The following is a 26,209-nucleotide window of genomic DNA, read 5'->3' on the forward strand; positions in this document are numbered from 1 at the left end:
GTCTCACGTAGCTAATAAATTACACCACATGCAAAAGTTACTGGTCAATTTTTCGAAAACTACCAAGCTAAAAGACTATGATACAAAGAATAATGAACTCTTGAAACTTGAGTTTTTAACACGATAGCCAAATGCTGTAGGCAACTTCACACAACACGCCATAATTCGAGGCTGACAGTGATTAACGCGGCTTCAGTATTTATTTATGGCTGGGAGATTGTCGTTTTACTGGTCACAGACAATCTGAGTTTCCGTAATTATGCGAATAATCTATCTGTCGGTGCTAAATCCCATAAGCTTAGTATTACAACATGAATGAGAACTATACACAAAGCTTAAATAGCGATAATGTACGATGTGAAAAAAACTATTGAAAATAATGTTAAATAGAATAACAATAGACAATAACTGTACAGATGTACACAATAAGAAATTATGAATATCCAGACGTTACAATGTTCTGAGTGGAAAATCAGTCAAGTATGGTAAACAGAATTAAGCAACTCCGCACAGATTCTGAAAGTGTGAAAATTCTTTTATCGATGTTTTGAATTATAAGAAAGCTAAAAAACACAATCACTTGAACTGGAGAAAAATGGCGAATGTCAATCCTGTTAGGATTTTATATTATTCAAACTAGCCCAAGCAAAAGAACACTAATATGGATTAAAGCATGGGAATCATCTTTGATTGGAATATTACAGGGTGACAAACAATGAACTATATGAAATAAAACCGCTATAATATCTGAACGGTTCGCGTGATGACGTCCCAACTGCGTGGCCGACTACAGCGCATGATGGGAATTCGCATGCGTACGCAACGTGATAATGTCGGCCATTTGCAAGCGAAAATGCAAAATTGGCGCATTTGGGGGACTGAGAATCACAATGGAAAAGTCTCTCCACCCTGAACGGGTGACGATGTAGTGTGCACTGTCCAGCTATGGAATATTCGGTGCGACATTCCTTGATGGCACGGTGACTACTGTATGATACGTGACGGTTTTGGAAAATGATTTCATACCCATTATTCAAAGTGACTCTGATTTCGACACCATCGGACCATGAGTATGTTTGACGTCCTGAAGGAGTATTTTTGGGATCGCACTCTGGTTCTGGGATACCCAAAGGCCACTGGAAGGGGACTCGCTTGACCGCCATATTCCCCGCATCTGAACCCATGTGACTCATTTCTGTGGGGCTATGTTAAGGCCAAGATGTACAGCAATAATCCCAAAACCCATTGCCGAGCTGAAAACCGCCATTCAGGAGGTCATCGATGTTCCGACACTTGGAGTCATGCAGACTTTTGCTGTTCGTCTACGCCACATCATCGCCAGAGATGGCAGACACATCGAAAATGTCATAACCTAAATCCGAAAGTCTGTAGTGCCGTTTACATGTGCAATACAGTTTGTGTACTACGTAGTTTGTTAAAAATTTTCGTTTTATTTCATATAGTTCATTAACTGTCAACCTGTATTTACGAATATTTAAAGTTATCTGGCAAGTTGCCTTTAATATTCAAATTTCCCTCGCACCTTTGGCCTCTCATAAACACGTTTCCTACATATTAGTCAGCCATCTATCATGGTTTCCTTACACAAGCGGGGAGTTACCGACATCATATTTGCACACGTAACAGTTTACTCGGTAAGATAAACATCTATGATGGTGAAGTAGTAAGTCATATCTACTGTACACACGGCAATATCGCTTGTCGTTGTCTTCTTATTTCAATGACTAATCCAACAAGTACGAGGATCGGCTGATAAGTTCTAGGCCCGACCCCCTTCCGAATGTACTACCCTGGTGTAATTGATGTCATGTGAAATGTTGATCTTTTATATGTTTAAGTACCAAATTTCACGATTCTACCACGAGCGGTTTTTATTTTACAGGTAATTGAATGAACCATGGCGCAGCCAGATGTCAAATTCACCAAAGAGGAGTTCCGAGGTGTAATGAAGTTATTCTTCCTGCAACAGAAGTCGCCCAAAAAAATCCATGGTTGCATGCTAGACACATTGGGTGGACAGTGCCCTTCATACTCCACTGTGAAGAAATGGTGTGCGGACTTCAAGCGTGGTGAATTTTCAACAGAAGATGGTGACAGGTGTGGCAGGCCACTGTCAGTGTCAACTCCGAAAAAAGTGGACCAGATTTTGAACAACAGACGGATTTCGCTTCAGGAGATAGCTGCAGGGCCGGCGCGAGAGAGGGTCGAGCCGTGCCACCGCCCAGAGCGGCAAGTCTAATGGGCGGCAAAATTTGAAAAAGAAAAGAATACTATCAAAATATAATGCTTCGTAATAGGCTCACATGGAAAAATAAGATTGTGTTAACCTGAGAATGTAATTGAACTTACTTTACTCACATTCAAGAAAATACTCTCTCAGGAAATTCAGAGCATTCCTCCTCGTTTTCAATTATCAAACTACTAGCCACAGGTATCTCGTTCAATATTTCCCTTGCAGCAGTGTAGATAGGATTTTGAGCTAGAGTGCATAAGATTATCACGGTGTCTTTTTATATTTTTTTTATATTCAATAATGTTCTAACGCTCCGCTCCAAGTATGCAAAAGGTACACTCCCACTTGAGACAGGCCGTTCTAGCCTGTAGCATCCAGGGGCGGATCCAGGACGGACTTCTGGGGGGGGGGCGGTGGGTTGTAATACTGCTACTTAGAGCTACTTTTAAGAGCGTCAAAAAATAAACTATATATTTTATTTATATATAAAATAAAAAAGTTTCCTTTTCTGGGGGAAAGTTTCCCCCTGGATCCGCCCCTGGTAGCATCTAGAGACATTTAGGTTCTAATAGCGAGTTTTTGACCAATTTACAAATTGTTCATTCCGAATATAGTAAATCGTACAGCGTATTATTTCTTGAGAAATGTCTCATTTTTTGTATAGCGAAAAAAAAGTTTATGACTTTTTTTTCTGCGTCAGTTCAACGTTAGGCCATACTAGAGGAACATATTAGTAGTCTCACTTTAAAATCATAATCCACCACAAGGTGGGAGAGCCGAATTGATGCTCTGACTCAGTTATCAAATATAGGAAGTTTATGATGCCTTACTTCAAATAAGTAATGACAATAGAACCGATAGAATGGTCGTCCACGATGCTCTGTGTATAGCAAACCAGCTGAGTTACTTTTCTTTCCTTTACTCACTCGTTGTCTGATATGACTTTAAAGCATTGATTCTCATGTGTTGGATGCAGTAGGATTTCTTGAAAATATATCTGGGTACTTTGAGAGGAGCAGAAATTATGCAAAGTTTAAATCTTACTTAGTTGATACGATGGACTTGGCATCAGCATTAGATACGGGTGATCCACTGATACGTAATACAGTGCAAGCTCGAAGTCGAAAGAAGAGACAGTTTCAGTACGAGGCAGAGGATGAAGCTACTGAAAACATCCACAAACAAGATACAAGATCGATTTTTATTACAAAGTTCTAGAAGTGATTGTGTTAGCTTTTAAGAGAAAGATTTGAGCAACTTAAACATCACAGCGAGTATTTCAATTTTCTTTGCGATATAAGTAATCGTAAAGATATAGCCTACCACCTGATTTTTTTGTCTGAAAAGTGTACTAAACTTACCATCATTTTAACACACGAAGAATTGAAAGATATTAACCCCAGTGATTTGAAAGACAAACTGAAAGTGTTATCCACTATAATTAAGCCTGTGAAAGTTCAACAAAAAAAAAAAAAAAAAAAAAAAAAAAAATTAGGAACATGACTTTGCTCCCAATGTTAGTATTGCACGTAGAATTTTGTTAATCTTGCCTGTAACAGTGGCAAGTGGAGAAAGAAGTTTTTGGAAACTTAAGTTTATTAGAAACTATCTACACTCTTCTATGCCTGAAACACGCTTGAGTGGTCTAGCGACGATATCAATAGAACACAAATTGGCTAAAACATTGGACTACGTGATGTGATAAAGGAATTTGCTCATATCAAAGCAAGAAAAGTTTCTTTCAATTAAGGTATGTTAAATTTATGTATGTCTATTGTGTTTTAGTACATTATAAGGCTTAAGCTAATCACTTACATTTACCATAATATCTGATTTACTGTATTATCTTCTTGCTCCATACTCTGTTGAAAACGCCTTTTGATATAAAATAAGCCTAAAAATTAAAATTCTTAGTCATGATTAAAGTATATTTTTAAAATTTTATTTTCTGTATGCGCTGCTCTATATTACAGATATACAGCGAAATCGAGCATACTGAATATTGTGTCAGTATAGAGTCGTTTAAATATTACGTGAACATTCCAGAAAGGTAGTTCTTTTTTTTTTTTTTTTTGTTTGTTTACTTTTCCATTTTATACATGTTTTTAAATGACACTTGAACGTTATCTGTCAAAATAAGGTTTGCGGATTAAAGGGGCGGCATGTGAAAGCACCGCCCAAGGCGGCAAAATTGCTAGCGCCGGCCCTGGATAGCTGACAAAGTGCACATATCCAAAGAACGTGTTGGGTCAATAATCCATGATCAGTTGGACATGCGCAAACTTTCTGCGAAATGGATTCCGAAATGTTTGAACGCGGATCAGAAACGCGAACGTGTGAAATCATCGCAGGTGATTTTACGGCATTTTGCGAACTCCAAGAACGATTTTTTGAATCGGCTTGTTATCCAGGATGAAACGTCGTTGCATTACTTTGATCCGGAAACCAAACAGCAGTCATGCGAGTGGCGCCACTCAGGATCTCCAAGGCCCAAAAAATTCAAAGCACAAAAGTCCGCAGGAAGGTGCTTAGGTGCTTGCCTCAATATTCTGGGATAAGGATAATGTTTTGCTCTCAAACTACCTTCCAAAAGGGCCAAACCATAACTGCAGAGTATTACTGCAGTCTGTTGGCTAAGGTAAAGGACGCTATTAAAGAAAAGCGCCGGGGAAAGTTGACACGAGGTGTCTTGTTCTTGCAGGACAATGCTCCCGTCCAAAAGCCTGGAAGAACAATGGATTTTCTGAGGGACCTAGGGTTTCAATGCATTGACCACCCACCTTACTTGCCAATCTTGCCCCTTCTGATTATTTGTTTCCAAAACTCAAAACAGCACTGAAAGGACAGAAATTTCACAGTGATGAAGAGGTGATAACAGTTGCGGAACAGTTTTTTGCAGACCTTGAGATTTTTTTTTTTTTTTTTTTTTTTTTTTTTTTTTTTTTTTGAGGGGTTGGAGAAGTTGCAGCATCGAAGTGCCAAGTGTGTTGACCTTCGAGGGGACTATGTTGAATAGCCTCACACTTTCATGTCTGCAGCTCAAGTCCTTCTGGGTCGGGCCGAGAACTTATCAGCCCACCCTCGTATTAACACAATGCTGAACCCTAACAATAGAAATAATAACAATAATAATAAAGCATTCACGTTCTCACAGCTCAAATGTGCTAGTTACATAATTCATCACATACGTCGTAAACTTTTACCCAAAAAATGCACATTCTGATATCCTATTATCCGACTTCCACATAAAATTCTTGAAAAGACAAGCATATTTCACTGGAAAGACAAGCATAAGTAAGTGTAAACTGAGAAAAATACTTTCAATGGTTGAGAACGACGAATAAAGTAAAAAATAATAATAATAATAATAATAATAAGTTCAGCTTAAAAATAAGCTTAATATATATAAACTCCCACATACAGAGAAGCACGTGTCTAAAAAGCAAAGACTGTGGTCCATTTGGTCCCCGGGATACCAGGTTCGATTCTTGGCAGAGCATCGAATTTTGAACGCAATATGGTTTGGATTTCACCTCAAGAGGCCCCATCACGGCGAAATTAAAATACCGCTAATTTTACAGTAATTATGTGATATCTTCAAATAGATAAAAGATAATCGAATGGAACAAGAGCCCGCTAGACAATATAATTTTGCATGAGATACCATTATCACGACTCACTTATCTGCTTTCGATTTCCAGTCATTTAGAAAATCGGCATTTATTTTCGCGTTTATAAATGGCTGCAAACTGAAAGCTACTAGGTGGCTCGTGATAACGGCACCTCATGCAAAATGATATTGTCTAGCGCGCTCTTGTTCCACATTTCGATTATCTTTATCTATTTGAAGATATCACATAATTACTGTAAAGTTAGCGGTATTTTAATTTCGCAGCGACTAGGTCTCTTAAACCATTGATCTACGTCTCCTACACTTTCACGCTGAACTCCAACCAGGCAACCAAGTCAGGACGGTAATTAATTTGAAACAGACTTGGAGCGTTGAGGCTGGGTAGAATCAATGGTCTATCTGTAGTATACACAATGTGAGGAAGATAATTACTACAGGAAACGTAGCCCCTCCTATAGCCCTTGCACAGCACTGACGAGCCTCCTGAACAGAAGGTTCATTCGAGTCGCCCAAAAAGACAGGAGGCGACCGCCACAGCAACTATAACCACTATAGGGCCCCATGTAACTGCACGAACACTCGGGTATTGGAGGCAAATGTGCGAACCCGCGTTTCGCTACGATTATCCGTGACACACAGTCATCGCCGAGAACATCTCGGTGTAGGGAAGGATTACAGTAGTAAGGCGAATACAAGATGCGGTCGTACTCAGCAATGAGACGAGTTGTGAAAAACTCACTTATTTGTAATAGTCCAGCCCAGTGGGTTTTATTAAATTTTGTACATACATTTAAAACAGTTTTTCTACTCAAAATATCATTTGAACATGTATGTTCTATTGTACACATGACACTATGGAGTTACCTTGTGAGGCCGCACTGGTTCGTTCAGTGATAGAACGCTCACCTCTGGCGCGTGGGGCCCCTGGTTATCCCAGCTTCGGCCAAGTGGGCTATTGTGCATGAGTTTTCTCGGGGTTCTCCCGTTTCCTACTACTTTATCATGCCTCTACTATCATCCATCTTATCATCGTCGTCTCTTTTAGCCTCGGTGCATAATCTTGAGATATTGAAATAAACTTTAAAAAACATAGAAAGAGAATTTGTGAACCTCCATCCACATTTCCTCGGAGTCTCAGGTGGACAGGTCATGCAGCTAAAATGGAAACAAGCAGGAACGTTTTCAAAATTTTGGCTGAAAACTCAATTGGGAATAGACCGCTACCCAGACCTACGCGCAATGAAAGGACAATTTTAAGATGGACCTTGCAGAAAAAGTAATACACATTAGAAGCTGATCCAGCTCACTAACGACAAAAGTCAATGGATAGCTTTTGTGAATGGAGCATTGAATTATCGAGACTCACAGGCCATAAAGTGAGAGTAGCCGAAAAGAAAAATCCATATGTTCGCACTTGCCATGTAACACCCATACCAAGCATTCTGATACAAGTGTAATAAAAGAAAGTACACACCCCGTTCGCCTCTGGTCTTCAATTAGAGTATGACTAGTAGATGCGGGGACTTCTCTCCTTCGAACTCCTTGCTGCATCAATAGCTAATCCTCCTCTTCTGGGGCCCTTGAATGTCTAACACCATTAAAACAGAACAAGTTACCTTACTAGATCTTTCGATTTCAACGAAAACCTATACAAAAGTTTTGGTAAGTTAATGATATATTGATTAACGGTTTCGCCATCGTTTCTGTAACACCCTCGTTATTCTGCATTAAAAGGTCCAGCTTAAGCTGGATACCTGCAAGATATTGTGCATCGTATAATGAAAATTGTTTTGATTTAATATTTAAATAATCTTCATATTTTCAGCATTACTTGCATTTTAACAATACGAAGGCGGGATTAAGCCAACTTTGCTACTAATATGAAATTTTAGCACATTTCTCACATGCACAAAGTAAATAATAGGGTAATTTAAAAATTTAGTAACAAATTATATGAGCTTAAACTTGGAAGCAATCGGTGCCTCCAAGTTGGAAGCAATACAAATTATTAAATGTTCTTTTTTTTTTTTCTCAAACTCAGAAGGAGGGGGCAATTGCCCCTCTGCCCTCCTCAAACGGCGTCCCTGGTCAAGCAATGATAGTATTAACGACAGTGATGAAAGAGACCACTTAAAATAGAGGCAGTGAATGTTTTTCTGTATGTATTTTTTTTCTTTCATATTTATAGTTACACAGATAAGAGTGTCCGGTAAAAAGACCTCCGGTACTTGGAAAGGCTGCTGTGTGAGTTGTAGTGGGGATATGGCGGCGGGGAGGATATAGATCGATCGCAGTATACGTGCCATTTTCAGTAGCGGTGAGAATCGTGCGTTTGTTGCGGAGGAGTATTTTTGTAATGATAGTTCTGTAGTTACTACTCAGCGGAAATTTCGCAATCGGTTCGGACTTGGCCAACATGATTCTGTTCTGAATAGAAAAACTATTTAAGTTTGGGTATCAAACTTCAGAGCAACAGGTTCTGTACTGATAATAATAATAATAATAATCAGCGTTTAGCGCTTAAACAGATCGGCCAGGCGATTTTTTTCTCAGTACAGAACTTGTTGCTCTAAAGTTTGATACCCAAACTTGAAGTTTTTCTATTCAGAACAGAATCATCCCGGCCAAGTCCGAACCGAATGCGAAATGCTCGCTAAGTAATAATCACAGAAACACCATTACGAATATACTCCACCACAACAAACGCACGATGCTCACCGTGCCAAGCAAATGCGACAACTGAAAATGCCACGTATACCGCTATCGATCGATGCCCCTTCCACAACTCAAAACAGCACCCCCTTCAAGTATGGGAGGTCATTTTGCCGGGCCCTGTACATATCTGTGTATGACAACACTACTGAAAACAAAAGGTTATTAAAAAAAATTAATTTTTTTACGTTTATTAGCTATAAGTCTAAATTTATGCAAAATTTGTAATCTGAAGCAATAGTGGTATCAAACCAACCTTGTTTTGAAATTATTCTATATGTGAACTATCCAATATTATAATAAATGTGAAATTCGGAACATCTTGCTTTCTAGAGGTTTACTTTCGCATTCGCTTTCTCTAGGACATTTATTTACTATATCTCCTAAAAACTGTCAAACTTTTAGACAACTGTTTTGACACACAATAAAGTACACATATTTACATAAAACTTTCGGTGGTTTTATAACAAATCTGGTTCCATTATATACTGGTGCTTAATGGGTTAAGTTATAACTTTGTTTTATGAACTTGAATTCGAGAGATTCATTTCTTTTGAAGTAAATCCTGAGATCAGTGTGCCTGAATTTACTTCTAATACATTATTATTTGTATATTATTCAAAGCAATCCGTCTGATACCCTAAACTCAATAAACTGGGAGAAAAAATAATTTTACCTCGCCAGATAACGAACTTGCCACTGTGAGGAGTGTCCCGCTCGATGTGCATTTATTTTTATTGTCCCATAATTATGCAAGAAGGCTAAGGAAGACGGTGATGATGAGATGTATGATAATGGTGGAATGGCGAAAGTGGAATGAAACCCCGAGAAAAAACCCATGCACCGCGGTGATTGTTCACCATAGAGCATATCTGGCGTGAGCTGGGATAGGACCAGGGACTATACGCGCCAGCGGTGATTGTTCTATTACTAAACCCCCGCGTCCACCGATGTGATTGCAGTAGTTTAGTTGGAATTCCCTGTATGTTAAGTTCTGGTAAACTAATCGTGTCGAGACTATCGCGTTTTCCACGCAGCAGCGAATTCTGATATTGGAAGAATATGTACGGACAGCATCAATTAAGTACACACAAGATGCCTTCACTGCCATGTACCCAGGAATACCTGCAGAACGCTGTGTTCAGAACCTGGTGCAAAAATGACGTAAATTGTCTGTGGCGAATATGAGATGAAAATGAATGTTGTTATAACACCGGAGGTCCTAAGAGGTATTCAGCACCAGATATCACGAAGTTCGTAAAAGTCTACCCGAAAACTGTTCTAGTAGATCGGTGTGTCCCGAATATATCATTGTGTGCTGAAGGCTCTGACACTGAAACTTTAACGAGTAACATGTATTCAGGACGGTCTGCGTACTGCAACTGGTTACTACTAAAGATTGTGAACGATCGTTTGGACCTTCTGCTGTACTTCTGTATGTATATTCGACGAAGCATGGTTCCATTTATCGCCTCACGTAAATGCGTAATTACATTCCACTGGCCTGCTGAGAATCACCATATTTTGCACGAAACATTCCTCCAAGATCACAAAACTGGTGTTTGCTGCACAGTTTTAAATGCAAGTGTAGCGTGTTCAGTGCTCTTTGAATCAATAGTGAATTGTGTGGTTTATCATGGCTTCCTGCAACAGTTTTACGATGACCTGATACCACAAGAAAGATTATACTCCTACTTCCAACAAGATGAGCAACATGCTACACTTCAAACGAAATAACGCTGCGTACACATAAGCGCACAGTAATGAGGGCCCTTTCGTTCCATGGATTAGTCCTCCTGTGATTTTTACCTCGGGATATTTAAAGCGCAGGTGTATGCAAATAAATCCCATACTCTGGTTAAACTGCAGCAAAACATTACACACACCATTCAGAGCATCATCCGTGAAGAGATACAAGAAGTGTCAAGCAAATATCGTGCGATGTGCGTAGAAGTGTCTCGACGTTGACAAGGACAACTTTTAGCATCTCTTTAACGTTAATTTTCATTTCTCAATTATTTCGACCAATATTCGATTATTATAACGCTGGATCATTTTTATGTGAGCTAACCTGTACTTTTTGATTTATGTACAATGTGGGGTTGAAACTTACTGTACGTATCTTGAAAAATTACTTTATTACTAACAGGATGTGATAATTTATGTCTCTGGGGCATAAACAATAACATCCAAATAATAATAATAATAATAATAATAATAATAATAATAATAATAATAATAATAATAATAATAATAATAATAATAATAATAAAGTAGCCACCAGAGGTGACCACTTAGACCTAACCTCACTCAACCTCACGCTCACAAACTCATTTCGACCTCACGCTCACATAACCAGTCTGACCTCACGCTCACACCACCGGTCTGCTCTCACGCTCACACCACCGGTCTGATCTCACGCTCACACCACCAGTCTGACCTCACACTGACTCAACCTCACGCTCACTTCGTGAGGTTGAGGTCGAGTGAGCGTGAGTTCCGAACTCGTGAGCGCCGATTTCGTGAGTTTGGGCACAGCTCTTCCCGCTAGCCTATTGGCAAGCACGCATACCTTTGGGGCACAGGGTCATGGGTAGGACTTGTGATATTTCGATGTATCGATCGGTATTTGAAATGTCGGGATTTTTCGATAGTTTTGAGTATTTGGGTAGCTTTCGATGTTTTCTTGTTTTCAATATCAAGGTATACCACTTTCTCAACATAACGAAAACTATTCATATAACACAACCTAGACTTTCAATACTTCAACGTTCTCTGTTCCACAGGACTACTACCTAATACAACCAAATATGACAAACACACGTCGATTTATCAGGATCACCCAAGTGGGATTTACAATATTGTAATATTAGTTCGTACGCCCGAACGACTTTTGCTTCACACACGAACTACTAAATGCAAGTGAATTATTGAATTCAGTCTCCTGGGATCGATAGCTAAAATAATTATTTCGAAAAGTTCGTTAATGATGATGATTTACCCATGGGTAGAGGTAGAAATTAGCCATTTTCGGTTTAACATTGATTACTATAGAGCAAAGACAGTAACATATAGCGAGGCAGTTTCTTGCAATGGATCCAGCGCCCCAAGAAGACCTTTCATCTCCACCTTTAACAATGTACTAAAGTCGGATGTGATAAATTTACTACAATTTCCAGTCTCAGTACTGATCTACATAGTTCAAAAACTATTTTTAAAAAAAAGATAGTGGGTTTTTTTTTTTTAAAGAATCGATTTAGTTTTCTAAGAAAAGTTCTCACATTCACTCTTAACCTTCTATTCAAACTGAAAATGGCAGAAATCAACCACGTCCGGTTATAACGTTAATCACTATAAAGTAAAAACAGTAACAGAGATAAACTTTTTTTTTTTTTTTTTTTTTTTGCAATAAATTAAACATCCCAAAGAATACTTTTAGATACCATCCTTAGCTTTCGACCGAAATCGGAAATGATGGAAGTACATTACAACTTGCGGATTCAATACATATTGCAAAAAAGGTAAGAACTAGCGAGAAGTAGGTTTTGGAATCTGGTTAGGCATCTAAGAATAGTTGTCATCTCTCGTAACCCTGAATTCTAAATGAAATCTTTGAGTTTAACGTCCCACGTTACGCCGGTTAGGGCAAAGGAGACGGTGATGATGAAATAGTGGAATGAATAAAGCGGGAGAACCCTGAGAAAACCCACGCACACGGTGTTTGTCCACCACAAAGTCCACCTGGCTGGGGCTGGGATCGAACCCGGGACCCTACGCACCAGAGGTGAACGCTCTACCAATGAGCGACCGCACACGAAAACTAATTAAGAATATGTTACGCAAATGCCACACTAGGGTTATCTTGATTAACCACTTATGAGAACCAATAATACTATCACAAATTTATTACAAGCATGTAGTATCGTTGCAAAGGAACTTACCTTGCAAGATGGTATATTTTGTATGTATATTGACCTTTAGAGTATTTGCCTCCTAGAAGAGGATAATTGTCAAAAGGTTCATTTTTTAACACCTCTATGCCTTCTCCGCCCCCGGTTTCATTTTTACTTGCTTCTGCTACCGAAAAAAGCTGAGCAACTTGGTACTGGAAAGAGAAAAAATATCAGCATTTACTTTAGTTACTAACATAAGCTAGTTACTTTAGTTACAAATGCTAAATATTAATCACAGCAGAGTAGTGTGTACTAAGTAAAACAAATTTCGTCTCGAGTTGACTTTCTGATAATGTACTATTATTATTGTCTCTAGTTTCAACTCTAAATATTTAATTAAATTAACGGAAAACAACTTGGATACACCAGTAGTTGGAAAACTTGATCATTTTCAGCACTAACTCCCTAGCTAGTTATATCTCAAATGTTACTTTGAACAGCAAGTTTTTTCCAATACACCATAATGGTTATTTCTTGCTTAACTTGTACCTTCAGATCCAGGCAATACGAGATGAGAATTTAAGAGTAGTCTTTCCGGGGATATATATCAACTCTCGGTTATTTGTGAGCCTCAGCAAACCTTGCTCATAACTGTCACTTTCTTCCAAAGGAAGGCCACCCCAATTCATTGGGTTCTTTTAAATTACACAGCGTTCTTTATCATTATCCTCAAAATTAACGTGTTCCTTCTTGAAACTTGTAAGATTCTTTCCCTAGAGTTCTCTTATCCGAACGCAAACGTAAATACAAGATATAGGGGTGGATGTGTGTGTGCGAGAGAAGTAATGCAATGTTTTTCTTCTTGTGAAGGGTAACCAGAAATATTTTTGAAAACAGTATATTAGCATAAACCAACACGGAAATGTGAACTTATATCTTCATTGATTGCTTGGTATGGAGTTTTTAAGTGTTCGTTTAAGCACCGAGGCTAACGTGGGATCCGAACCCACTTCAGCTCCCACCAGGAATCGAACCCGGATCTCCCGCACTAAATGCATGAACAAGAAACACTGAGCCACGAGGGAGCTCACTGATATCTTCGTAACTACAGAGCCTGTTAAATCAGTGAAAACAGTTCAAATTGTTTGCTTCCTCACCTGAGTGCGGTTGCAAGAATGAAATGTTAACCCACCGTTTGTTAAAATAATTCATTTATTGGAATCTTAAGTAATTAACAACTTTTGAGTTTGGATGTTTTTATTCGAATCATTTTGATGCAACACACAAAAAGATTAAGTAACGGTTTTGACGATTAAATAAATAAAAAAAAAAGTACATAGTATCTGAACTGCCAAAACAGTACATCTGGTGGTCACCCTGTTCTTATCACATACACGACTACTTCGTTATACTAAATGGTATCAAAGCCAATAGGCTGGAAACCATATGAGCAAGTCAGTTACATGCGTAGCGGTTTGCGTTGAAGGAAGTGGCAGAGGTTACTTTCAGTACTTTAAGTAATTATCACCCGAAAAGCTCTTATCCAGCTGAATAAATGTTCTTCATTGAGAAGGGTGAAACTCGTGTTAACGTATTTCCGGGTATAAATTTTTGAACACAGATAATCTACTTTATCTTCTAACTTCCTGGTGTTATGGCCGGCCTGATGGTTTCTACTTGAAAGATGTTATTAAGTACATTGGTTCTCATTGCCACTATTTCTGACTTTCTATATTTCCTCAACACATTGGAGTGAAGCTCTTCTTTACCCGACTTAGGCGTTCGTTTGTCCGGATACTCCTCCGAGATGACTGAAACGTTCTGAACCCTTTTCAGTTAATGAATTATAGCTAGAAGCCCATTCACTCCATTGATGCGGTTAACACGTTGTTTTTAGAAGAAGGATGTGGCAATTTTATGGCGTAAATTTGACTGCAGTGTTGCCAACGGGAGGGAAATGTAGGAGTGAAAATTCACAAAAATTCCCTAATCAAATATTAAGATTTTTTGGAACTGGCACCACTGTTGCCACATGGGTTCAAGTTAGCTCAGAAAATTCTTGGGTGTGTCGACAACGCACACTGAAAACCGAAAGTCGTTGGCTGCCATACAAAGAAAAAATTCATCGTACACACGAAATTTTTACTCTTTTTCCGCCTCAGAAGCAAAAATCAAAAGTTATGCAGGTGCTGCTACTTCCCTAATTGTCCTATTGAAACTTTCTATGGTGCAATGTCTTGGCCAAGCACGAGGATTTCAGATACTGGTATGGGTGTTCCAATGTGGTCATCAAGAGGGAAATTATTGAGGGAAAAGTGGGATATGTTCCGACTTTTCACCTAAAATCAGGAATTAAAATTCTCTGTGGCTCGAAACACTGTTACCAGACAAGGTCAAATTATCTTAAACTTTGGTACACCACTATTATATCCTAAAAGTATCATGACTATATCTAATAACCTAAGCATGTCATCAAAAAAATCTCATTCTACCAACAAAAAAATCACATTTATCTTTCCACTTAGAGAATAAGATCTACTGTGAACCTCAACTGTACTTCTCCTAATTATCATACTGAAACTTTTTATGGTATGTTGTGTTGGGCAAAGACGAGACTTTCAGATACTGGTAAGTTTGTCCCGATGTAGCCAACACGAGGGAAAAGGGATTTTTTCCGATTTTTCCCTAAAATAGGGAATTAAAACTTTTCTACGGTTGGAAACAATGCTACTAGACAGACTCAAACTATCTTAAACTTTGGTACACCACTAATATATATCCTAAAATTATCGTGTTGATATCTAAGGAAGCTTGTAATTAAATAAAACAGATTATGGTAGCTAAACAGAAAAGTGAAAAAGGGGATTTAGAGTTCTGGACTTTCAGCATCTACGGCCATTTAGCCCGTCACGTTTTGAGGGATGACGTCCTTCGGTAAGCACACTATCCGGGTAAAGGGAAAGAAGAAAGGATTGGAGAAGGAAGGAAGCGGCCTGGGACATAAGTTAGGTACCACCCCCTCATTTGCCTGATGTGGATGAGGAAATCCCAGGAAAAGCTCATTCAGGATGGCTGGTCTGAAAAAGCGTTTTACATTTTTCGACCGAGTGCCCCTCACCGGAAGAAAATTTTAAAAAAAGTTCAGAACTTAAATTCGAATTTTTCATGCGCAACCTAATTACCAACTTGTAACGATCTGTATGTACTTGCTTTTGTTCAGTAAGGACCGATGTTGGACTGGTGTAAGTTGGCTTGCGTTCGTACGTATAGGTACGGTTTTATAAATTTCGAAAACTTAAGAAATTTTTGACCGAAAAATAAGAAAAATTTAATTTCCCTACTTTGCAACACTGAGTTCAAATTGGTCTAAAAATTGTGTATCCATATGGGGTATATACTTGACAAGTCCCAAGAGGATCTCTCTAAAACGAAGGAAGTTATACTCAAAAAACTTAAAAAGGAAACGGTAAATTCAACACTCACGAAAAAAACAATTACCATCAGGATAAACTATGGTCCAACCATATTTGGCATAGAAAAAAATCATCCCGATATCTTAGTGTTCACACAGGAGAGGATTAGGGAAGTGGTCACACCGATGGGGGCACTTTGGCCACCCGGTCTTCAAAGGGTTTACCAAATTACATGGTGATTCGAGAGCACGCGCTGAGTGTCGTAAGGGGTCACATGTCCCGATCAGACATACCATTGAGGAATAATCATCGAAAAAAGGGATGCTTATAAACTTAACCTTGGGAAAGCATTTTTCGTGCGTATTCTCATTGTAAACAATTGAAAACAGAATTTTCAGCATCAGAAATAGGGTGAAGCCCTTTTCATTTTGTTTTGCGAACACAGTTTTTCAAAGCCATTATGCTTTTCGCTGATTCAACTATTTGCATGTAGTGTTCGTTCACGAAAACACTTGATGCACTAAAATATTCTATGAATAATCAATAATGGTCGATCGCTTCGCTCCAAATTCGGAATTATAGATACCTAGTTTAATAGCATTTTAGGTACAACCTCACAACATTTAATGTCAAAAAATTCACGATGTTCATCACCTACGTCGTTTTTGTTTTAGAACAGAAAATTATTGAACTGAAATTTTAACGATTTCTTCCTTCAATCTTTTTAAAATGCTCCTTACTTCATAAAAATATTTTATTTCATATAAGTTACATATTTAACAATCCAATTTAAGTAATATTAAATCTCTATATAAATGTATTTTTGAAAATGAGTAAAATCACTTAATTAAAGTTTCAATTCATTTCAAGCACAGAAAAATAATTTCACAAATATAAATAATAATTAATGGATTAAGGAACTAATAATCATCGTTATCGTGGAAGATTTCTTGAAAGACGCCAAGGGCTACACCACATAGCATTTGCCTGATGGAATTGAAGAAAATAATGAAACAAAAATGGAAAACCCCACTTAGGCCGACCGACCAGAATGGATTGATTTAAATCAGTCTGATTTAAAGATTCAAATTACTTGATTTTTAAAAAAATAAAAATCGTTGATTTAAATCGAATTCCGAAATAAATTAATTTAAAGAGAAAATAAGTAAAATCCCGTTTCTGTTCTGTTATTTCGCTTATGGAAGTTAATAATCATAATACAATGAGACTCAAATGTACAGTATAGTATGAAAACAAGTGTCATGCAGAGGATGATTAGGGAAAATCCCGTTTTGAACAGGTAACGGAGCAATCCTGCTTTCTTCTTTTCGTAACACTGGGTTTGGGTTTTAAAATCGTTAACTATTCCAACGAGGAAATCACCATCGACATTTCAAGACGAAATTTCTTTTTTGTTCGTGTCTGTCTGTTCCCAGATAATAGGGCGTATTTAGAGGGGTCCTATCCCCTCTATTTTTTTTCTTTTTTTGTTAATTTTATAACTTTAGGCGGAATTTATGTATTTCATGCCGCAAGCTAGTTCTGAGTTTTTAAAAATAGGCCCCTGCCAAATATCAGTAACTTTTGTGAAAAAAAAAGTGTCATTTTGATAAACGTTGCTGTACTTTTTCCTTAATGCTTAACCTTTTAAATTATATCACCTATTTTTAGGTGATAGGATATCGATTAAAAAAGTGCAATAAGGCTTTTTACTTAGTTTTCTTTAAGACTGGAGGCATAGTGTGTAATGTCATAAATTTAAAAAGATATTTTTTGTTATGCGTATTATTATTATTTATTATATTATTATTATTATTATTATTGGCGGGTTACATTTTGCATTCAGAAGACTGAAATTCTGCACACTCGTGCAGTGCACCCCTTAATAATTTTCAGATGTTTTTAGATTTCTGCATGGAAACAGCGAGGTCCAGAGAGGCAAATATGTTTAAAAAAAAAGATATTTTTAACAAAAAAATAGTTTTCGTGATTTTTTCGCCTCAGATGGAGACATATGAATGGTACGTTTGTAAGGCTGTTCTATTCTGAAGAAAATGATGTACGTACTATGCTCCTAGGATAGAGATATCAGGAAACTGTTACCTGAGATCTTGTTTTATACGGGAATCTGGGGTATTTGGGGAATATTGCTTTTCGCGGGCTTCCTTTTGCATCTACAAGATTGAAATTTTGCACATTTAGTCAGTGCACCCCTCAGTATTTTTCAGATTTGTTTCAGACCTCTGCCTTAAAACAGGGGGAGGGGTCCACAGAGGTAAAATTAAAAAAAATATATATATATATCTAACAGAAAATTCCTTTTTTCGTGATTTACCCGGCCGATACATGATGGAGACATTTGAAGGGTGCCGTTTGAAAATTTGTTTTATTCTGAAGAGAATAATGTACAAATCATGATCCTAGGATAAATATGGAAATTTTTATATTACATCCGGGTCGTTTGGGGCATTGTGGGAATGTTCTTAGCTCATTGTTAAATAGTTTCCTCACCCTTACTACTTAAGATAGAAGCTTGAAATTTTGTACACATATTTAGTACACCCCTTAGTATTTCCCAGTTGATATTGAGATCTGTGCGTTAACACAGAGGAATCCAGAGGGGAATCAAATTTTAAAAAAAAGTAAAAAAAATGCCGATTAATCTCAAAATTTCCCGCTTCAGGGACATAAGGAAATGTGAATGTTACAGTTTCAAAAGCTGTTTTATTCTAAAGAGAGTGATGTGTGTACCATGATCCTAGGATAAATAGGGATGATGCTGTAGCTGCTTGACAAAGTCCATAATTTACCTTTAAAAGGATCCATAATTTAAAAGGGTTAAGAAACATTGTTTGGGATTAATATAGATTAATGATTGGGGATAATTCAAAATTCAACCCTAATACTTTCACTTAATGGCATAATTAGCATTTAATAGTAATTCCTAATGCTTTTTCTTCAGTTCGCGACTTGTATTATACAAGGAGAAAGATTTGATTTAAATAAAAAAAATCGATTAAAATCAAAAAATCAAAAATGATTTTTAAAAAAAATCATGATTTTTTTCGACCCTGGTTAGAACCCGTGGGTGACTCCCTGTCGCCAAGCGAAACAGCTGTTCATCTGCGGCTCCCTGAGTTAACTATGGACTAAAGGTGCTATTTCTTGATGCAGCTCAGAGCGATGTTTCAAGTCGTCCATTCGTTTACATGATCTCAAATAGGGTTTATATTATTTAAATGGCGGCCATTTTTGTTGAGTACGGCGTACCAATTACTAACTTTGCAGACGTCGCGTAAACTTGTATATACTAAGACTGGATTATTTAAAAATATTACAACAAACACCATTTTCTTCAGCTCTTCCTCTTCTTTAATTTTGACACTTAGCATGAAAAGCCTTAATTAAACCCTAATTGGTGAATTAATATTCCCTTAGTATTGAAATATAGCAAATTCCACGTGTTAACAGCTAAAGCTTATAATGAAGGGATGAAGCACCATAGTTCTTTATTTTTATTATAATTACACATAGTACTATACTCACTATAGCTAGAGTAAGAACATTACGTGCTTCCTACATTTTTTAAACTTGAAATTTTGTAATTTTTGTGAAGTTTCACGTGTATCTGTGGTGAGACATGGAAAAGAAAGACTATATATTATAGAATATACATCTACATCAGGAAAAGCTATGCTAAAAAATTTAACTTATATTTGACTGTGAACAAAGTCGTAAATTTTCAAAAACTGCACGCAAATCGCATGTTTACCCTACTCTCAACCATTTTTCTGAACTAAATTTTATAAAGTTGAACCATTTTTTTTTTCTTGGGACATTTTAATGTTGAATGACTTACACCTTAGAATAAGCTTATAACATTCAAAGAGTAGTAAATTAAAAGTAGTAATAAATAAAAAGAACATTGATAACATAAGAAAAACAGGAGGTAAAAGACCTTGTCTCTGCATGATCATTATAAGTACGTACAAGAACAGTTTTATGATTGCATGGAAAGTGTGTGAAAAGTGCCCACGCAAATAAAGCGTCATTGAAATGTTCAAGGATTCTGAAGAAAGTAACGTAAAATTTAAGAAATGTCTGACAACAGACTGGGCTGAAATGGTGACTTATAAAACTGCAAGATTAGTATCACTAATTGGAAAAATAAAATTGAAATTATACAGCCAATTGTTTTACATTTTAAAGATACCAATACTAAAATTAAAAGTTATTCCATTTTTATCTTACGTGATTATTTAGATCATAGGACGCAAGTAGTTCATACATTACAAACTCATGTCATAAATTATATAAACAAGAATTTGCTTAAGTTGAAAGCATTCTTTATTTTTCGGATAGAAGTAACAGTTAATATTATAACAATAGAAATCATACTCAAACGTTTGCAATCATAAAAGATTTTGGACAAGATGCTGAAGTTTTTTTTCTTCTTTTTCTTTCTTTTCATAGCACGAATGCCTGCGATGGAAGGAAAACAGCCACAATAAAGCGCAAAATAAGTAAAACTAAGTTGCAAAGCACAAGATAGCAGGGTTTTAAAAAAGCCGGGTATTTTTGAAAGCCCAACCCACCCGGGCCCACATGGTTTTTTTCCGGATATTTTCGGTTTTTTTTTTTTTTTTTTTTCGAAATATTTCAATGTATTTGAGGTAAAAGTGTTCAAATTTGATTTATATTTCAAGATTGTCATTGTCGCAACTTGCAACAATATTATGTTCACTACTGTTTTGGAAAATGGCCGCCATTTTGAAATTTTACATTGAATCGCTGAGAAAATCTACACGGCAAATTTAGAACGTCTCGCTTCTATCATCAAAATTTAGGCCTAAACTTAAAAGTCCGAAAATTGCCGTTGGATGGCCGCCAAAATATATATACAGCTAATTTAGTCTCTCTCGTGATTCTACTCTGAAAATTTCTATTCAAAAGATCCAAAATTGCACCTTGTAGTGTGGATAACCGCTATTTTGAAAAAAAAAAAAAAATGTCGCCATTTTGAAATTTTACGCTGGTATGCTGCCAAAATCTATACAGGAAATTTTCTGCCTGTACCCTGAAAATTTAAGACCGAAAGTTGTACCCTGTAATGTGTGTGCGGTACAGGTAGACAAACGAACAAGTGTAGATCAGTTCATCCCAGGAGCCTTAGTAACGTTCGCCAAGTATGAATGCCAAATATATTAATTTAAAACAAAGATATCATTCATGGCAAATATTTTACAGCATAAAATAAATGGTTTTGTTTATGAAGTTCGCTTCCGATACTTTGCGCGTTCAATTACGGGAATTTCCCTAGCACTAGCAAGACGGTTCTTTCTTGAAAATGAATTTAAAACAATGAACACAGAGATAATTCACATTTTATAAAGTAAGTGTTTCAAACTGCCTTAAATGAAATTAAATATCTTTCAGCTTAACATAAATAGTTTTATTGTTGAAGTATTCACTTCCGATGCTGTGTGCATTCAATTGCGGGAATTTCTCGAGCACTTCTTTCACGTGTTTTCCCCAAAAAAGGAAGCTTTCTTTACTGTACATCGACACTTCCATTAATACGGAAGTTTGAATTTAGCACTGGAAATAGTAGAGTTACATAGTCTTCGAGCATTAAGCTTCTTAAATCTGACAAGAATTTTTACGCTATTGCTGGTGTTGATTCTACAGAATGCTTATTTGAAGAGTAGCAACTAATGAAAGAACTACACTACTGTTCTTGGAAAATAAAATTTTACGTAAGAATACTTGTGTTACCATCATATGTATGAAATAATACAAATGTATTTACATATTTACTGCTGGTACAGGCATCTATGACCTTAAACTCGTCAAATGTATGGGGGGATAACGTCCCCGGCGTCACCGAGCACACTATTCACGGAAAGTATTTTCTAAAATATAAAATTGCATATTTTACTTCAAGTAGGCTATAAACACAATCCATACATTAATTTGTTCTATAATTATCTCAAGCTAAAGTAAGCTTTTTTATCCGTTTAGTGCAATCAGAACTTTATATAGGTCTAATGTTGAATGTTGTATACTTGAACATGAAAGCATCTAATTCGCCCAAGGAAAGTCCAAGATCTGATAAAAATCACTTTCAATGTGACCACCTTAGTTGAACCAGTAATATACCACTAAAAAGTTCAAAAACCCAGGCGGGTTTTAAAGTGGGTTTTTTCAGGTGAGTCCAGCCCGAAAAAACCCGCCGGATTTTTTCGGGCTGGGCCCACTTGGGCAAACCCTGCAAGATGGTGAAAGATTTTTACATAGAATTGAAGTTATTACCTCGTATTTTTTCGTCACACACGAAAATTTTAAGATCTTATTTTTATTACTTTTACTAATGGACTTACTCTTTAAAGAGAGTTCCTGTTGATATACATATGCTCCAGCAAAACTCTGGAATGTTTGGACAATTTTACCAAACCTTGGTACACATATTACGCACAAACTGGAAACAGTATCGTGGGGGTAATACCTTTCTGGCACACTTAGAGTGCAGGGGGAGGGGTGATATATATAAAAATGACCGCAAACTACTGATATTAGAGTAAAATTCATAAATTACAGGGTCGCTGAGATGAACTATGACAATTAAAAATAATGAGAAACGACTGATATTAGTGTCGAATAAATAGTTTCCACATTAGCTAAGTTAATTGGTGGCAGTCCCGATGCCATTTAAGTGAAGTCCAGCCCCAGTGAGGATAAGACCCTCTAAGACTCCTAGGGGAAGTGGGACGATGAGATAATCGAAAACTAATAATATTAGTGTCGAATTCATAATTTTCGGTGTCGCTGATTGGTGACAGTTCCGGTGCCCTTTAAGTTTAACTCCTAGCGCCCATAGGGTTGTAGGAAGAGGGGGGGACAAAAACAATCGAAAATTATCGATTTTAGTAGTTTTCGGTGTCGCTTAGATGCCGTAATCGACATGAGGAATGAGAAATTGAAATGTCGAAGATGACCGGGATTACTGTCGAACCCATCGGGTTTCTTCGTTGTTGATTACTGTGTTTTCGAGATCGCTTAGCTGTTGGATGCCAATCCCGATGACATTTAAGCCCAAGCCTTGACAAGAAGAGGCATCTCAACTGGCTCCAGAAGTTGCAGAAACAACAACTGTTGTTCTCGTTCTTTATTCTACTCAGTTCTTTATTTTCTGAGTAGTTCTCTCTCTTCTATATAAGATCCGTATATATATTATATATATATATATATATATATATATATATATATATATATATATATATATATATATATATATATATATATATATATAATATTCTACCATAACAAATAGCTACGCAGAGTTTTTTCAACCAAACTTTGTACACGTATGATTTACAATCTGCTGTGGACTAAAACAGTCTGAGTTTTACTAGGAGTGGGAATAGATAACTAGACTTTAAAATAATCGAAAATGGCAGATATTAATGGCGAATAAATAGTTTTGGGGTCATTGATATGAATACTTACACTATTGACGCCGCTAAGTTTAGCCACCAGTGTGGTAAGACTCCTAGCACCCCATGGACGGGGTCGCAAGGGATGACATGTAAAAATAATCGAAAACGATACATTAGTGTCAAATTCATAGTTTTCGGAATCACTAAGGAGGATACTGCCACTTTCGAGGCTGTTGTAAGTCGATGTTCATTCCTCATCAGTACGGTAGGTGTGAGAGGGTGAAAACAAAATATTCAAAATGACCGAAAATAGTGTCGAATCTATAGTTTTCGAGGTCGGGAGAAGACTGATCCGTTTTAAATAACTTTTGGAAAAGTTTCTACGTCAAGATGCACTTTCACCATGTCACTTCGATTGACGTTTTATTCTATGGATGTTGTCAAAATTTATGCCAAAAGTAGAGTATCTTATGGATAATCCTAATATACTTTTAATAAAATAAGTTTCCTAAGGGGAAAGCGGAATGAACTTATTCTTTCCGGTTACGAAAGAACAGGTTAATTTATCTCGAAAGCCCCTGTAACTTTTAAACTAATTGACAAAGAAACGTGGAATTTTGAACCAAACTAATATAGGCAGAGGAGCGCTTTTTGATATATTCTGATACCATCAGATTAACAGTGTTGCCAACCCAACGAAGTTACTTTTTTCTAAATAGTGATATATCAAGCTATTGTATATTTCACATCTACATGTTAAATAAAAACTTACAGTATCAGATTTTTATTCAGTATGCAGGAATCACTCATATGTACTATCCTAATGTAGTGCCATTTGAAAAACCTTAATTTTTTACTGGATTGGCAACACTATTAATCTGATGGTATTGAAGAGTATATCAATGTCCCTTTATAGATATTTGCAAAATACCAAATTTCAATGTTAAAGTCAAATACCGAAGTTGATTTTTTTTTTTTTTTTTTGTTACGGTTTTCTGTTTAATAAATGTATAATCTGCATTTAGAAAGTATTTTTATTTTCTTTTTTAATTCCATGTCTTAATAGAGGTATCATACTTGAAACTTAGCACAAAAATTACAAAATTTCATTTAAAAAAAAATAATTAAAATTGTAGGAAGCACTTATCCGTGTTGTTACTCTAATTAAAGTGAATATAGTATGATTTTAACTTCTTTCCGAATGATCTTTTTTTCAGCGAAAAAAATAATCAGTATTGAAAAACTTATATTGGAAGTTGAAAAATTAATTAAAACTTAAATTTTAGATTTTTCACTTAATTGCGAAGAGAAATACGCACGTGCCATATATGGCGCACTATGCAATAATAATAATAATAATAATAATAATAATAATAATAATAATAATAATAATTTTATTGTCCTTGAACCAATTATGGCAATAGACAACGTCAAAATATACATCAAAATTACAATGTTAACTTTCACATTTAATTTGCGTAAAGTATTCATCTAATGAATAAAACGGTCTTTCTATTAGCCAATTGTATAATTTATGCTTAAACACATTCATGGGACTTGAAGATAATTCACTTGGCAACCCATTATACAACTTTATGCCTATTACATCATAGTTGTTCTTCGACTTATTGAGTCTCCTATATGGTACATCTATGAGTTTATTGTACCTTGTATTGTACGAATGCAAGTTGTATCTGCACTGTAATTCAGGTAGTCTGTTTTTCACGAACAAAATAGCTGTATATATATACAAATTTATCACAGTTAATATTCTCAAATTTCTAAATAAAGGTTTACAATGCGCTGTTTGATGTGAATTTGTCATAATTCTAATTACTTTTTTCTGTATTAATAAGATATCATTGATACGTGAAGCATTTCCCCAAAAGAGTATACCGTATGAGACAATACTTTGAAAGAATGCAAAATATGCAGTTCTTACGTAACCATCCGACACATAATGTTTCAGTCTTTTCAAAAGGTAGACAACTCTAGATAATTTACTAGCTATGTACTGAATATGTGGTTCCCATGATAACCTACTATCGACATAAATACCCAGAAATTTTACACTATTTGTTATGTCAATATTTGGAACTTCTCTCAAGCCGAATAACATGTGTTGTGTTTTACTTCTATTGAGATGAAAACAATTAGCTTCAAACCACTTACTTGCTTCAGTTAGAACGCTATTTGCCAAATGTACAAGGTTATCTACATCGTGGTTTATGTTCACAAAAGTGGAGTCATCAGCATACAATATTGATTGAGCTTGTACACAACTTGGTAAATCATTGATCATTATGGTAAACAACAGTGGACCAAGCACCGACCCTTGAGGAACGCCACACTTTAGACTTTTCATTTGAGACTGTATACCGTTTGTAAAGACAACTTGCTTTCGGTCTTCCAAATATGTTTGAATTAAGGTCAGTCCAGTGCCATTTATACCGTAACTAGTTAATTTATTCAAGAGTAGACTGTGGTCTACGCAGTCAAAAGCTTTGCTCAGGTCACAAAATGTAGCATGAGCAAAGAACCTATTTTCAAAAGCTTGTGTAACCTCTCTCACCAGCACGTCAATGGCGTTAACTGTTGATAGGCCTGCCCTAAAACCAAATTGAGATTCACTTATTAAATTATACTCATTAAAAAACTTACTCAGCTGAGAATACATAGCTGCCTCTATTATTTTTGAGAAAATAGGGACTAGAGAAATTGGCCGGTAACTACTTGGATCACTCTTATCACCTTTTTTATGGATTGGAACTACTTTACTTACTTTGAGCACACTTGGAAAATATCCCTCAATTAAGCATTTATTGATACAAAAAGTGAGTGGAAATAATATATGATCTATTACTTTTTTA

General features: G+C 36.5%; 1 protein-coding gene across 3 annotated transcripts in view; it reads right to left on the reverse strand.

The window, feature by feature from the left end:
- Positions 1-26,209, reverse strand: part of vib (phosphatidylinositol transfer protein vib) — a 159,145-nt gene that overhangs the window by 96,307 nt on the left and 36,629 nt on the right. For all 3 annotated transcript variants that reach the window (XM_081768847.1, XM_081768845.1, XM_081768846.1), the window contains exon 3: positions 12,539-12,702. In XM_081768847.1, the coding sequence (XP_081624973.1) occupies positions 12,539-12,702 (164 nt within the window). The remainder of the gene's footprint in view (positions 1-12,538; positions 12,703-26,209) is intronic.

This window comes from Thermobia domestica, chromosome 8, assembly GCF_964235325.1.
Source record: "Thermobia domestica chromosome 8, izTheDome1.hap1.1, whole genome shotgun sequence".
NCBI classification, from domain to species: Eukaryota; Metazoa; Arthropoda; class Insecta; order Zygentoma; family Lepismatidae; genus Thermobia; species Thermobia domestica.